The 15,504-nt window shown below is 47.5% G+C and overlaps 1 protein-coding gene across 3 annotated transcripts in view; it reads right to left on the bottom strand.

Annotated features, from left to right (window-relative positions):
- Positions 1 to 15,504, bottom strand: part of LOC148328426 (uncharacterized) — a 60,936-nt gene that overhangs the window by 26,328 nt on the left and 19,104 nt on the right. For all 3 annotated transcript variants that reach the window (XR_015845665.1, XM_088307459.1, XM_088307458.1), the window contains exon 2: positions 12,288 to 12,462. Coding sequence is in view for 2 of the 3 variants with exons in the window: in XM_088307459.1 (XP_088163585.1) it covers positions 12,288 to 12,462 (175 nt within the window). In the remaining variant the exon portion in view is untranslated. The remainder of the gene's footprint in view (positions 1 to 12,287; positions 12,463 to 15,504) is intronic.

Below are 15,504 nucleotides of genomic sequence, written 5' to 3'. Positions count from 1 at the left end.
GCGCAAGCGTGAGGAGAAATACCAGCCCCAAAAAAGATGACGGGACAAAAAGTGACTTGAAATTAGCCAACTAGAGAAGAACAAACAAAAAGTGGTTCCCACACCACATGGGAAGGTCGGAGTCGAGATTCCAACGCGAGACAAGCGGACGGCGAGGCGGACGCGCAAACCACGACGGCGCCGGCCGTGTTCTGCTGCGTGACGTGATGTCGCATCCGACACGTCACGTCACACGCGAGACAAATTGAAAAGCACACTTTTGGATTTTCTTACTCTTTCCTCTAAATTCAAATCAGATTGAATTTATCCCCGCGTGCCGTCGGCGTCCTTTCAAATAAATGAGGCCTCCGTCTCGGCTGGCTGGCGTCGCATGCTAATGTCGGGCGTGATTGACAGCGGCGCGCAGATTGACGGCATGACACGGCGCAGCCGGTAAAAAAAAGACCGGCGCGGCAGCTACACGGCACGAGCAGGCGCCGCGTCACCTCGGCAAGATCAAACTGGCACCTCAAGAAAAAGCCACATTTGCGCCGAGCCGTCGGATGCTCCCAAGCATCTTATTAGCGAGCTGGCCCGCAACGGACGTCAGCGGATCACTCAATGCTGATTTGATGGCTCTTTTCTGCAACGTGCTTGATTCGGGGTTTTTTTAGATCATCTTGAGCTGATTTTTGCGTGCATGTTTTTTTTTTTGTGACTGGCGCAGAGCCCAAAATGCAAACAATCACAAGGAACAACATTTTGAAGCGAGGGGAAAGTAAATGAACAAGAAAGGAAAGAGGTTGCCACAAGGGGCGGGGCTTGGGTAGGAACAACTTGCGACATGAACGGCAACATTTTAAGCATTCAAAGCAGCTGCCAGGAGTCACAAATCAAATCTTTTTCATATGCGCTCGATTATAGCTCCGCCGCCATCTTGGCGTTTCCAATCCTTTACCGATTCAGGGCATAGATTTTAGAAAAAAAAAAATAATTCACAAGAAGTTTATGGAACGGAATTGTCTCCATGTCGTGAAAGTCCTCCTTCAACAAAACAAAAAGAAATATTTTTGAAAGTGCATTTTCGGTGCCATTTTGCTTGCAAATATAACATTTGAAAATTCCCGACGAGCAGACGCGGAAGATGGCTGCATTGCGACTTGAGAGTGTTGGCAAAGTCTCCACTTGTTGGCTTTAGTTTATCAAACATTTCATTTTGGTTTTACACTTTCTAAAAATGAGCCAATGACAATTTTCCAAAATGTCATCAACGCTTCAATTTTTGGAACTTTTCCCGTTTTTTTCTGACCGTACGAACCGCACGTACACGTCAACGCGTTCGGCTATGCCGCAACCGCTCCTTCAGATGCGAATCATTTTGCAATCCGACCGGCACGAGACGCGTTTGCGCTTTTGTGACGACAACGAGGTCGCTTCCGAAATTGGACTTTGGTGACATTCGTTGCATGCCAAAAAAAACAAACAACGTGACTGTTTGTGTTGTCCATTGTCGTTTCCTGTCGCTCTTGTAACCATGGCAACCGAGCCACAACTAAAAAATAAATAAATGCCGGTCCTTTTTGGGGCATCTACTTGTTGGCCTCGCTGTGCTGTTCTTGCGCGTCTTTGTTCAACGAGTCCTTGTCAGTCGTGACCTGTTCCACGGCGCCGCCGCCATCATTGTTGCTTTGTCGCACAAGCGTCTCAACTCGTCTCAAGAACAGCGACATGACGTCGGCGAGAGCTCTTACAAAACACTCCCGTGCAGCACTTTTATGATCTCGCTTTGACTTGCGAGTTTTCGGCTCCAAACTTTCGAGACGCTTCTGAGACATTTGAAAAACCCGCCGAGCATTCGTGACATTTAAGTGGAATTCCCGTGCAGTCGAGCACGCCGACCTGCGGTTTTTGTGGCTTTGTCTCAGCGTCTGCACGCCGGGTCAGGTGGAGCGTCGGGCCGGGCGAGATGAATGAAAACCAAAAGAAAAAAAAAGCGCGTGATGAGGAGAGACAAAAGAGCAAGCAGATGTTAACTGCCCAATGACAGCAGAAGGGTAATTGCACGCTGACTAGATTCTTCTGGAGCCGTCTGCAATATGCGCGTGTGTGCGCGTGCGTGTGCGTGCGTGCGGCCGCAGGCAGACACATGGGAGCCTGAGGAGTGGCGAATATTACAGAGGAGTGGACCACAGAGGGCCGAGCTCGTAAATCCTCTCCACACTGACGCCTTTCTCCTCCATCTCGGCCTTTTGTCGCCTTCGACAGCTGCGTCCGCGCGTGCGCGCGTGCATGCGTGTCTGTTTTCTCTCACTTTCTGCGTCTTTGTCGCCTTGGCAGGCTTGGGAGCGTCGTGGGATCCTCGAGAATTGGAACAAATTGCAACTTCCAAATCAATGGACTCGACGAGCTCATTGGCGATAATCTCAACACTGCAAAAGATGACATTTTGACGCAGATGTGGAGAACGCTTCAAAAAATTGTCGCCTTAATGAGAGTGGAAACAACAACTGCAGATGCTTCCATTCAGAATAGAGGTCCTTTCCTTTTTTTTTTTTTTTTCTTTGATGAAAATAATCTGAATCACATGCTGGAGTTTTAGTCACGATCCCCAGATCTCATTCCAATTGAAAAGCTTTTCAGCATCACCAGAAAATATTTTGGGACAATGGCCTTCATCTCACCAAAAGAGTTCCACATTATTGTCCCAACGCCAACATGCAATCGAAGCGGATCGAGAATTCTCGTGGCGGCGGCGGCAAAAAAAAATGACCATTTGGATGGAAAGATGACCCGATTATTATTAGCCGGATCTGAAATCAGCACGCGGCGATCATCTCCGTCTTTGGCGCTTCTGTCGCTTGCGTGTTTGTGATTTCGCCGGACACTCGATGGAAGCAGAAAGGCGCCATCCCAAGGAGCAAAATGGTTGTGAAAGGGAAGATATTGATTGCAGTTTTTGTCATTTCGAGATTTTGCGTTGTTTCAACTATTTTGTCTTCATCAATTCAAATCAACGGTGTTCAAAAAAAAAAAAAAAACAAACTCCACTAAAAGCAGTGCGGCACTTGAAAGTTCCTCCACGCTACTGCAACAAGTTGGAAAGACCTCCTGTTGTTGTTCGCATTGTTGACGACGCTCACGGTCATTTGGAAGCAAACGCGTGTCGGCTCGGGGGCGGCGCCGGACCAAAAGGGGGGGCTTGGACTTCACACTCGGGAATGCAAACGTGGATTTTGCCCTCGGCGGGGATAATGCAATGCACGGTTCTTCTTCTCGGTCGAAACGTACGAGGCGTCCGAAAGGCCGAGAAGCCACATCGGTTGAGATCAAGCGAGAAAAGTAGCACAACTTTCTGCGTTCCACGAAAACGGAGTCGTCATTTCTTGACGATTTTGCGGAGGGCGCTTCATCGTCTTTGAGAATCACCTTTCATTTGTCACGTGATGATCCAATCAAAGCTGCCTCAATATCGTCACATTTGGACCTTCACCGTAAATTGGAAGCAGGTGAAGACCACAAAAAAAAAAAAAAGTTGGGACAAATACGCAGCAGATTGTGCGTGCCAAAAAGACACGTGAGGAAAAAAAAGAAAGTTGCTAAATCATTGTTATCGTGTCCCTGTAGCGACGTCGGAACTAGCTGAGGTCACAGCCAGCGAATTGCTTCGGTTCTCATCAGTCGCCTCAACTTCAGAGGCCGACTTCTTTTGAGCCGTTGTGAGCGGCAGAAATGAGATTGATTTTTGATCGGAGCGCCCGTAATGACGCCGCCGCCGTTGTCATCGAAGCCACAACAGGCGTCGTCACGTCCGTCCGTCGTGAAAGATGCGAGCGTTCGGGCCGCCCGCTGTCGTCAACGGCGACAAGTCCGATCGGTGCCTCCGAAAGGAATTTGTTGCTTCGGATCGTGACGCAATCCGCATTTTCGATTGGCGTTCAAGCCGTGCCGGAAAGGTCAACGCCAAATATGTGCAACAGAACGGAAAAGTCGCTTCATGAAGGGGCCGGCGCCGACTGGCCAGCGTTGTCAATGTTTTATACTTGGGACATTTACGAACGCGTCAATGAAGGTTTCGGAACGGCGGCACATTTGGACCGACAGATTTGGTTTACGGCTGAACCTGGTCACGTAAGTTACGATTTATACGTCCCAACAAGACGGCTGCGGTGGTGAAAGCAAAATAATGGCGACTCCCAATTTTCAGCGCAACCAAAACTCCACGCTATAAATTTGGAACGATTGCCAGGCCAACAAGTTTGGAACACGTGTTCCTCGCCAGCGCTCAATTTGGAGTCTTGGAATTATTTCGAAATGTCCGAAGAAGTTGAGCTGCCGCGGGTTAGCAATTCGCCAACTTGAGTTTGGTGTCACTGCCACAAGTTCAATTTAAGCCCGGTTCAAATTTTGAACATCTTTCAAACGTGACAACCGAAGGAGGACCGACGGCCAGCGAGAGCGTTGACACAAGTTGAAGCGGTCGCCAAAACTGTTGGCTAGCGAAGACAAATCGTCTTGACCCAAAATGGATTTGTTTGAGCACGACCAATCGAAATCTATCATCCGAGAAGACGTGACGATGGCCATAGATTGATTTGCAAACAAAACCCCAAAACAAAGTTCAAGACGGTCTGTCCCAAATATCTTCTGAGCAGATGGAGGAGGAAATATCAACTTGGACACGTCGCACGCCGCAAAAGAATCGTCTGGAGACGTCCGATCGTTGGATTTTTGCTATCTCGGCTCAGAAGGAGGCTAAATGCTAACATTTGGCGCGATTCGCGACATGTTTGCTTTCTGCTTTAGCTGGTCCCGCACCAGCATTGTCGGCGGCGTAGACGCGAAGGTTTGGATTCCAAAAAATAGCAAGCGCGGTTCAGAACAAATAAAAAAAAAAAAAAAGTCCCCACGGCTCCGCTTGTTCACGAGCCGGTGTGAGTGTCTGTCATGTTTGGCGCCCAAATCCATCGCCGCCGCCGCCGGGCACCACGCGGGACACGGCTGATCCCCGTTCGGTGAGAAGCCGACGCCACCGGCACGACGGAGGTCAACTCCTCGTGGCCGCGCCGGCGGCCATCGGCAACTCCCAATTAAAGCGCTGAGATTTCGCCCCATCAAGGAGGTCGCGAGAGGGGACACGCGGACACATGTAGCGACGTGACGCGGCCAGATGCACGGTCGAGGAAAAAATGAAGAAGCGAACGACCAGGAAAAAAAAAAAGGGGGGGGGGGCGGTTGAGAGACAGAAGGAAAAGGCAGTATTAATATTCACAGACTCCCAGTGCTTCCTAAATATTTTATCACTTCCAGCTGTTTGATGTTAAGGAGACTCACCAGAGAGCCCACACACACACACACACACACACACACCCACACACACACACACACACACACACACACACGCACGCACACGCGCAAGTAGACTTCCACTAATAAAAAAAGGATAAATGCATCACAAAGCCGAATGCAAGTCAATCCAAAGTTGCCGAAAGAAGAGCGAGCGACTCCTGAAGATGCTCTCACGTCGAGCGACAACACGGATGCTGCATGTGTGCACATTCGCCACCTTAGCAGGCAAACGTGCAGCGAGGAATTTATTTATTCTTTTTTTTGGGGGGGGGGATGAAAAATTGTAAAAATCAATGTACCAAGTCGGGAAGGCGCGCAAATGCTCACCACGACGGCATATCGATCACGATCCGTCCTTCGCAACTTTGATCATGTTTATTCAGATATTTACAGACTTATTTATTTATTTGCGTATTCATTATTTGTCGGACTGACTTTTTTCTTCAGATTTTCTTTTTTTGCATGCGCTCAATTCCGCGGGGATCGGCGGAGAGCATTCATCTTCTGATGAGAGACGCCATTAATTGGCCGAGCGTCGCCTCCGAGAATCCCGTCTCGCTCGCTCGCTCGCTCGCTCCGTCCGTCGGGCGGGCGGCTCCTTCGCTGTCTCGCCGTGCACATCGGCCTGAATTCCTGCCGCCGTGACTAATAATTTGGTCAAAGACATCTGCAAAATGTTAAACTCACGGAAGCAAAGATCTGTAAGGAAAAACAGCCCCTCTACGCTGCGTTTTGTTTCGATTGTGCGTCCCAAAATTGGAAATCAATGAGATTGTGCCGCTCTGAAAACGAAAACGTGACGACCGCCACCGGAAGAATAAAAACATGATTGTAACTCCCAAAGACTGATTTGACCTCTGCGACCTCGATGATCGGGGGTCAGATAGCATTAGAAAAGCCCACAGACGTTTTATCGTACTTCTGAAATGCAGTTTTGAGGACGAGCAGTTCAATAGAAACTCCTCCGATGAAGCGTTGGAGTTTTGAAGAGCAGTTCTCAAGAAACGGATCCAGAAAACTGGGCTTCCGGGTCCCAAAGGAGATCAGTTCACACGAAACCCTGACGAAGGTTTGCATTAGCGTTTCGCGATTGCGATCCAGGGACGGATTTTCAAGATTTTCCAGAAGGCCGTTCGCAGGACACGCGCACGAAACCGGTTTAGCTTTGGGTTGAGGCTCTCGCGCCCCGAAAAATACGAGGGCAGGGGTCAGAGTTGGCCTTTTGAAGAAGATGAGTTGACGAGACCAGCATATTCATAAAGTTCAGGTTTTCGGGGTCAAGGTTGGCCTTTTGAAGAATGAAATAATGAGGCCGAATTGTCGGTTCGGGTTTTGAAAAACAACCAATGTCGGGAACAAAAACGTCAAGGCATAAACGGGCGGGGCCAAACGTTGTAGTTTTGTCATCCGTCAACATTTTTTCTTTTGACATCAGAATGCCGAATGTCTAAAAAAATGTGCTCGTGCGCCCGCTTTTTTGTTTCCGCGGTCCAGCAAGCCCGCAATTAATTAGGCCTCAAACGGAACACAATAAGCTCCACTGAAGTCCAACGAAACAAACATTGAATGGCATGCCGTCAAACCAAATTTAACTGAAGCTGCACTGAACAGATTCCAGTTGTCGCTTCCATATTTTATTTTTTTGGGACGGGGGCAATCATAACAATCAAACTGAACTCAGGTCATACGTTTGGAATTTGACTGAAATTTCTCATTAAAATATGCCTCACAAAGTTAAAACTAAAAAAAAAAAAAATCATCTAAAAAAATAATTCAAGACTCATTTTATCACATAAGAGTGTATAAAAGCCTGAAAATAAATTGCATCTCATGAAAAGCCGCAAGGCCCAGAGTTTGTGAAAAAAAAGTAGCGCTCGTAATGTAAAAATGAAGGTCATCGTTTTTTGGGGGTTTTTTTGCAAATGAGAACAATTATTTGCCTGCGAGCGTGTGGATGCTTAAAGCCTTTTGAGCACGCTATAATGCTCTTTGTTAGCCTGTCTATGGCATTTTGCATTGTTTGGACTGCGCCTAAAGTCGGAATTTCGATCCGTACGACGGTTAACAAACGAACTAATCGTTGAAACAAATTGACCTTCGAGGACTTGACATTATTCCGAGCGTACGCCGAGCTTCCTTGTGTTGCGGCGAAGTTTGGGCCGTGTCCAACTTTTCCATCGGTCTTTTATGTCGCCCCCCACCCTCTTTTTTTTTTTAATGAAGCTGTATTTTTAGTGTTGTTGCCGCGGCCGCGTGGAAATTAATATGCCGTCTGAATGTGGCGGCAAAGTGTGGATGCAGTCGAACTTGCATGCCGCTCTTATTATTTCTCTCGCTGTCTATGTGTACGCCTGTGATCCATCTACAACCCCCCCTCGCACCCCTCCCGCGTGTTCCCCAGCTTGTTCATCAGCAGATTGTTAATGAAGGCCTTAGTTCAAAGACAGCGAGCGAGCGAGCGAGCGAGAGGAGAGAGCGTGAGAGAGAGAGAGAGAGAGAGAGAGAGAGAGAGAGAGAGAGAGAGAGAGAAGAGAGAGAGAGAGAGAGAGAGAGAGAGAGAGCGGTGGCACAGCGCGCTAAGATAGGGCGGAGTTTTGGACCAACTGTCTGTTTGTCAAAACACGTCCGTCCGTCTGTCTCTCGGCCTGTCTTCTCCTCTGATGTGAGTCCCACAATGAGCTCCCCGCAAGGACCACAAGATCGCATTTGCTCTTTGGGTTTCCCTTTCATGTCCCATTAATTGTGAGCGAGCAGACAGACAGACAGCCATAATGGATGAGAGGGAGATTCATGACATGTTTCCAGAACGGAGATTAATTAGTATTGTTTAAACATTGACGGCGCGACTTGGTTGTCAAACATTTTATTTTTTTTGGGGGGGGGCGGTGGCACGCGCTGGCTCTTTTGACTTTAATGGGCGCCCTCGCATCTTTTCCCTTTTTTGCAAGTGTTCGTCAAGCCCGCTGGCATCGAAAATTGTTGTTTTGCTCCCTATCTTTTCATGTGTAGTCCTACCCGTGTTAAGCTTTTGCAAGATAGAAATAATCTGCCTGACATTTATCGCATCTTTCTTTTTTTTTTCTTCCCCCGCATAGACAAACCGCATCTCCTGTTCGACAGCATCGCACAGAAACCTCTGAAAGTGGAAATGGTCAATTTAGAAGCACTCATGAGTCAAAGCCTTCCCCCCCCACTCGGCTTTAGTGGATTCCTCAACACAAAAAGGAAAGCAGACAGAAAGGAGAAAAGAAGGGGGGGGGGGTGGAGAGGTGGGGGTTGGGGGGTTGCGACAGCGCAAGTGTGAAGATGTCACACAAGTGGCCTCAAAAATGCCAACGCCGTTTCCACGGCCCCACTTGGAGTGGGTGGCAGGAAAGGCAAAGGAGAAGAGGGCGGGGGGGCACCCAACCAAACCACATCCTGGCACCGCGGGCTGACTTCACCCTTTTTTAACAGCATCATATTTCCCCAAATGTATCAGCCAGAGTGGGCGGGAGCCAAATGGCAACCAAAAGTCTCCGATGAATCCAAGCAGCAGATTTTCTTTCGAAGGAGGCGCTTGTCTGTTACAATCGTTGCAGCTCGAGTGACGGGAAGATCCGGAAATGTTCAAAAGAGCGGCAAGAACTAAAAATAAACACAATAAACACCAAAATAACATTCGGGCTCCGAGACACATTCCGCACACGCGGGCGCTCGTGGACGACGCGCCGCTTTCCGATGTTTCGAGTCGAGCCAAAACGCGCGTGAAGCTCAACTCATTTGCTTTCGACTTGGCCTCGGTCAGCCGTGGAAGAATTCCTCAGCCGGACCAACGAGTCGGACGTCGGGCAAGATAAGAGGAACGCGCGTCCTTTCGTTGCACGTCGTCGTGTTTTCGAAACTCGGGATGAAAAGGAAAGCTTCGGGTGACGACGTTCGAGTTGGTTAAAGAAACAGAAGACAAAAAAAAAAAAACATTGCTACTTTTCATTTTTAGATCATCAACAATTTCTACTTAAATTGATATCTCATCTCTGGAAAATGTCGCTAAATGTCTCCCCGTCGGTTTTGTTCTAAGAGACAAAGTGACGTCAGAAGCGCAGTCGCGTTTCTTGCCGGCAAAAAAAAAAAAAGTGTTCACTCGCTGCTTTTACATCTTAACTTGAGCGCTAGCAACGTTAGCGGCTAGCAGCAAACTTTGGTGACAGACGCCGTACGATACAAAGTCGATTTGTTAGCGCACTCGATTAGCGATTGGACGTCATTTTACGACAATGCGGCGTCGTCGTCGTCGGAAGCGGCAGTTTGTGGCGGCAGCGATGCTCGAGTGAAAATTTATATTGATGGGGCGATTTATGGTCAATGGACTCAATGAACTTAAAAAAAATGTTTTTAAATTCCCTTAGAGGGTTTTTTTTTTTGGTCACTCTCCTATCCGGCATTCGCAAGTTTTCAATCCTGAGCCCCGGTGAAATTGCGCAAGATCCCGCCCGGCTCGTGACGGCGCCGCGTCACGTCATCGGTGAGCAAACGAGGACAAAGCGAGTCAAAGCACCGCGAGCACCTTGAAGGGAGAAAGAGCGCTTTCGAAAACCCAACTCATCCATTTGAAACATTTCAAGCGTTTGGAGCGGCCGGGTCACAGACAATGTCACGGTGGAATTTCAGCAGGAATGCGTGTTGTTCGGGTTATGCGGGTCCACTTCAGCATCCCGACCGTCTCCATTTCAACTTAGTTTGCTTCTTCTTCACGCCAGCGTTGGCCCGCGACGTCCTCACCGGAAAAGTTCCACCAATCTTCACACTTTCGCGACTCAAAGCCTTGATTTGATCACACGAGTGAAAGTTTTGGCCGAGAAGCAAATGAAGAGGAGAACCGAGAGCTCGTCAAATTGTATTTTTCGGTGCTCAGATTTAACGAAACGGATTTTAAAATGTTGCCAAAGTGCATTTGTTGAACCGGTCTGCTCTTCCCATCCCGATGACGTGAAACTGCTTTGGAGTGAGGGCATCAAATCGGATTGGCAAACATTAATTAGCGGCTATTTTGTCCCAAAATTTCCGCAAGTGAACTTTTTCCTCTTGATTGTAACGTGCTTCCGAGTTTGCGCTCCTCCATTCACAACAACATTCAAGTCAATTCCGTCATTCCATCGGCAAACTTTTGGGCGGTAGATTTGGAGATGTATTTTCAAGTAAAAAAAATAAAATGAAATTAAAAAAAAAAAAATGTCTGCTTGAACTCTCAGAAGACGGAGATGAGGGAGGGTGAATTTGCGTGCGCATGTTTGTAACTTTTGGTGTGTGTGTGTGTGTGTGTGCGCGTTGTGGGTGTTTGTGTATCCTTTCTCCAGCAGGACCCCAGATCAAAACCGCAAACCCACTCTCCCTCCCCATGACTCTCTTTTTCGCCCTCCCTCTCTCTCTCTCTCTTTCTCCACCCCCTCTCTCATTAAAAACTGCAGGCCCTGGCTTCTAATTAAATCCCACTTGAAAAGTCTTAAAGTCAGCCTCAGATTGATTCAATTTGCATTTCTGAACAGAGAACATCGCCTAAAAGGATTAATAAATTGGACGGGGGAAGAAAAAAAAAAAAAGAAAGGCCTTCTTTCCGCGCCACGCCGCCAGAGCTTGTGAGACAACATCCAAAGAGAAATATCCCCCCTCCGACAAACGTCGATCCAACATATGCTCTCGCTCGCTCTCTCGCAGGATGCCAGCAGAGATGGGGAGTGTGTACCACGACTCCAGTTTGTGTGTGCGTGTCTGTGCAACACACACACACACACGGTCCTCTGAGGCACAGTTGGGAGGGAACACACGCAATCTGACTTTCGCCGTGTGTGTGTGTGTGTGTGTGTGTGTGTGTACTAATGACGCCGTGGATGTGGATATTTGTGTCCGTGTGAATAAAGGAGGGGTTGGTGCGGGGGTGACTTTGTTGGAGCGTGCCAGAGTGCTGCAAGTGACAAGGAGGCGCAGTGGGAAAAGATTGTCGCCGCCCCGCCTGCGTGAGCAGAAACAGGCCGCCGCGATGGAGCTCGGCCATCGGCGAGCGGACACCTTGGGCGACATGTTTGGGAGTCCAAAAACACGTTGCCAGCAAGCCCAGCCAGGCTCAATTAGTGCGATAAAAAGGAAAAAAGAGCAAGCAAGACGTTCGGAACAGACCCAAAAAGGGAGCGTGCTGCCAAAACGAGAAGCTGCGATTCGGAATATCGTTTAACCTGGGACGGGTCATCGGGACAAAACGGATGAGGCGAGTGAAAGAGCGAGATGCAAGCATTCCTCGACACATTTTCACATACACACTGTAAAAAACAGCGTGTTGAATTTATTAGGGGTGCCCCGATCTGATTCCGTTATCACAAAGAAAAAAGAAAAAAACAGGATCCGATTTTTCGGACTACGTCCAAAAATTAGACGAAGAAATCTCCGAATCAGAATTAGAATCAGAAAGTGCTGTTTTCAAAAAGTCCCGGTCTGAGATTTGTTTTCAAATGTTTGCATTCAGAGTCTCAAAATGACAAAACATTTTTTTTTTATCCATTTTCCCAGAAAACCAGTTTGGTGTAAACAGCTCCGTTCACACGTTCGCCTTTCGTCAAGCAAACGTTTGTCTTTTTCTTCAAGTTTTAAAGGTCAGTTGCCAATCGTTCATCCAACCTGACCGAATCCACTCAAGCGAGGGAAAGTGTGAAAACTGTGCTGCACCGCCACCTACAGGACTGGAGTCCCAAAAAAAAAAAAAGCCTCGAAAGCATTTGAATGTCTCCCAGTTGCGGCGGCTCGCTCATCGATCTGCGAGCTGGAGCAGAGGTACGCGCTCCCTCGGTGCTCTTGTTTACTTTTGTATCGATGTCGTTGTGCCGCATCAAAAATGTCTCTTTGTAACCAAGTTGACCAAGAGAGAATTAAAAGGCGGCCGAATTTGCCGGTTTGAAAACACATTTGCATGAGAATCGGTGGAGCGGACAAACCTTTTTAGTGTTGTCAAAATCCAGCCTAAGAAGTTCCCGAAACGGTCGCTTGTGACATTTCCATCCATAAGAGCAGCTTTGCGTTCGCCGTGACTTGTATCGTTCCATATCGGGAGTCCGGAACGGCGACGTCCAAAGTCCTGCTGACAAAGTGATGCAAGATGGCGACGCAGGCCTGCGGAGAAAAAAAAAAAAAAAAAAAAAAATCTCATTGAAACTTGCGACTGCGAAAGCGCGAGCGAGAGCAAAAAACACATTTGAGCCCAAAATCCGACGGGATGTTCACACTCGACACTGCGCTTTTTTGGGTCGCCAGAAATGCACCCGCCGAGTGTGAAGTAAAAACAGAAGGACACACAAACACACACTTGCAGCCGGAGCCCCTTGAAGAACGTCGGGAGAAGACACAAGCACATTTTTTGTTTTGCTGATGGGAATTATCACCGACACGCAACGTCGAGATCCATTTTTCAGGTATCGCTCGTCCATGGCGGGGATTCGATTCGGACCACCTCGGCAATAAAGCAAACGAGTATCTTGAGTATTTCGGGCCGGATTTCAAAACAACGCCGAACCTCGAGTACTTGCTTAATGAAGAAGAAGCCGACAATTGTTCAGGCAATGTGGTCAGAAAGCCAAGTTGAAAATAAACGTCAGAATATATGGAAAGGAATGCGTCCTTATGCTTTTACTTTGAAGTTGTTGCCGGCGTCCTGTCACAATGAAACGGCTGACGTTGGCGCTCCTAGAATAGGTTTGCATGTAACGAAAATGAGGCCGCCTGTTGCCAGCAAGCTCGCAGCGCTCGAGTGTCCCGAATAGGCGAGCGAGAACGTTTCAATGTTTTCAAACGCCGTTTAACAGACGTGAACGGTTCATGCAAACAATTATTGTGTGTGCAGAGCAACAAGAAATTGCTTTTTCCTCTTCTCAAGACAGCGATTGAAAGCGCATCAGTGGCTGCCCTCATCCGCCCTCCATCTAAACCACCAGTTGAGGATTTCAAAATGTTCTAACCGGCAATGTTAAGCTCTAAGCAATTCGCTAACAAGTTGTGCTTTGCAATGAGCACGTTGCGCTTTTGCTCGTTTTATTCAGTGACGAATGATCGCAAACTTAAGACATTCTTTGTCTTTAAAGCACTCTTTCGTCCTCTCAAATCATCTTTCTCCATTGAAGTCAACGGAAATGGCCTCAGTTCATTCCAGACTCCGCAAAAATGTTCAAATGTGCTTTTAATGAAAAAAAAAAAAGCAGTGTACAGTTTGAAATTTTATCCAAATATACAGTCAGGTAAATACGTTAAAAATATTCTCCTGCGGCCGAAATAGTGAAACGTGGAAAGCCTCTTTGAGAATGTAAGTGTCATTTGTCAAAATGTGCACTTGGCCTAACTGGGCGACCAGTCCAAGGTGTGTAGCCCGTCCGCCAACTGCAGCCCCGATTAGGGCCAGCGCTGTAGAAAAGAGATGATTATGAAATGGTACATTTTCAGGAGCTCAGACACGATCGAGAGGCGCGTTCATGCCGCTAGCTTTTAAAAGCACCGTTGCAAGACTTGTCGGACCATAATTTAGCTTGAAAGCGTGCGCTTCATAAAAGAAATGGCCGCTGAGCAAGGCCCATTGTCCGCACGGTTAATTGGCTCTAACGAACTTGTATGGCGGCTGTAATGGAGTTGGTTGCCGGCAGCTGCGTGGTTTATGGCATATTAATAAAGAACTAAGATCACATGGACTTATTGAGGGACACGCACACAATAACACTGGAGGGAAACTTGACAATGAGCCACTCGCAAAGACAAAATCGACTTAAAAAAAAAAAGGAGAGAGAGAAAAGAATGGCATAAATATTACATAATGGAAGAAGACGATCATTATTAGGATTTAACGAGTGATTTGAAATGACAGAACAATGTGCCGTGATGGATCACGTGGGTCCTCAGAGGATAGCAAGATGATGATGATGATGATGATGATGACGATAACGAGAGGAGAGCACCGGAGGACGAAAGTGAGAATGAGCCTTGATTGAAACACCACTGCCCCCTAGTGGTCAAGGCGAGAACTTAAGCGTGCTCACATCTCAGCATGAGCAGACTCGTTGAAAAGCGCCGCAGCTTGGAGGCACACAACCCCCCCCCCCATGATAAGAACGGCGTCTTTTAGGAACGTGCATGTCCACGAGGGGTGATTGTGTGAGTGCCCTAATAACCGTCTCCCGGTGGACTGGGGGAAGGGGGGGGGGCTTCCTTTGACGCGATGAAGGCCGACAGGCGTGAAACAGGTCCAATCAGGCGCGTGGGCTCTGCCAATTAACCCTTTTCACCGTGTGAAACCAAACATAATTGCCTGGGCTGCCAGGAGGACGAGGGGGGGTTGCCACGGGGTCACGGCCTGCCCAACGTAGGATGAAGCGGGCATTAGTCGCCCTGCCAGGTGACCATTACACACAAGCCGAGTGCTGGGGGTGTGTGTGTGTTTTGTTCATGATCTCCAAACCACATGGCATGGCAGCTCATTTCAGATTTTGCACACCTACATCTGAATAAAAGCAGTTTGGGACTGCGGCCTCACCAGGTGCAATTCTGGGATCAGAAGTTGCAAGGTGCTGAGCTCCCAACCAGGCAATCTGTTCTGCATGTCACGCTTCCTGAACACTGTAAAACAATTCCATTCTACATTGCTGAAAGAAACGCTTCCACTTCTTGGGAATGTCTGCCACAAAATTGTAAAAATCTGAAAAGGGTGATTCAAACGTTAAGCCACAGCAAAGGAGGAATGGCTAACATTTATAAAATCAACAGATTGTAAGCTCACTCATTTCTGACGCAAGACAACTCGACTCAGCAGCACCTCTTCCTTTCCCGGTTGTTGTTGCAGATTAAGAGGATAGAGGTCTGCATTTCACTTCATTATTGGGGAAGTGTCCTAAAAAATTTAAGAGACATTGTTGCATAAGATTTCATTCCGGGCCTAATATAGTCCGTGAATGAAATATTAAAATTCTCTATTTGTCAGTTCGCTATGTTAGAATATTTTTTTACTGGAACAAATAGTTATAAATAATGCCAGGATTTGCTCTTGGCAATCTTTAGTTATTTAATTTTTATTTATTTATATATTTTTTTACAACTAGAACACATCTTAATGTGCTTAAACTGTGCCAAGGCACTCTTACTGCAGTAACGTTTAAAACAATCATGACTTTCTTGCAG

This window comes from Idiotropiscis lumnitzeri, chromosome 10, assembly GCF_059441095.1.
Source record: "Idiotropiscis lumnitzeri isolate Australia: NSW breed Sydney's pygmy pipehorse chromosome 10, RoL_Ilum_1.0, whole genome shotgun sequence".
NCBI lineage: Eukaryota > Metazoa > Chordata > Actinopteri > Syngnathiformes > Syngnathidae > Idiotropiscis > Idiotropiscis lumnitzeri.
Note: the sequence above shows the minus strand (reverse complement) of the source record. Positions and strands in the feature narration are given on the sequence as shown.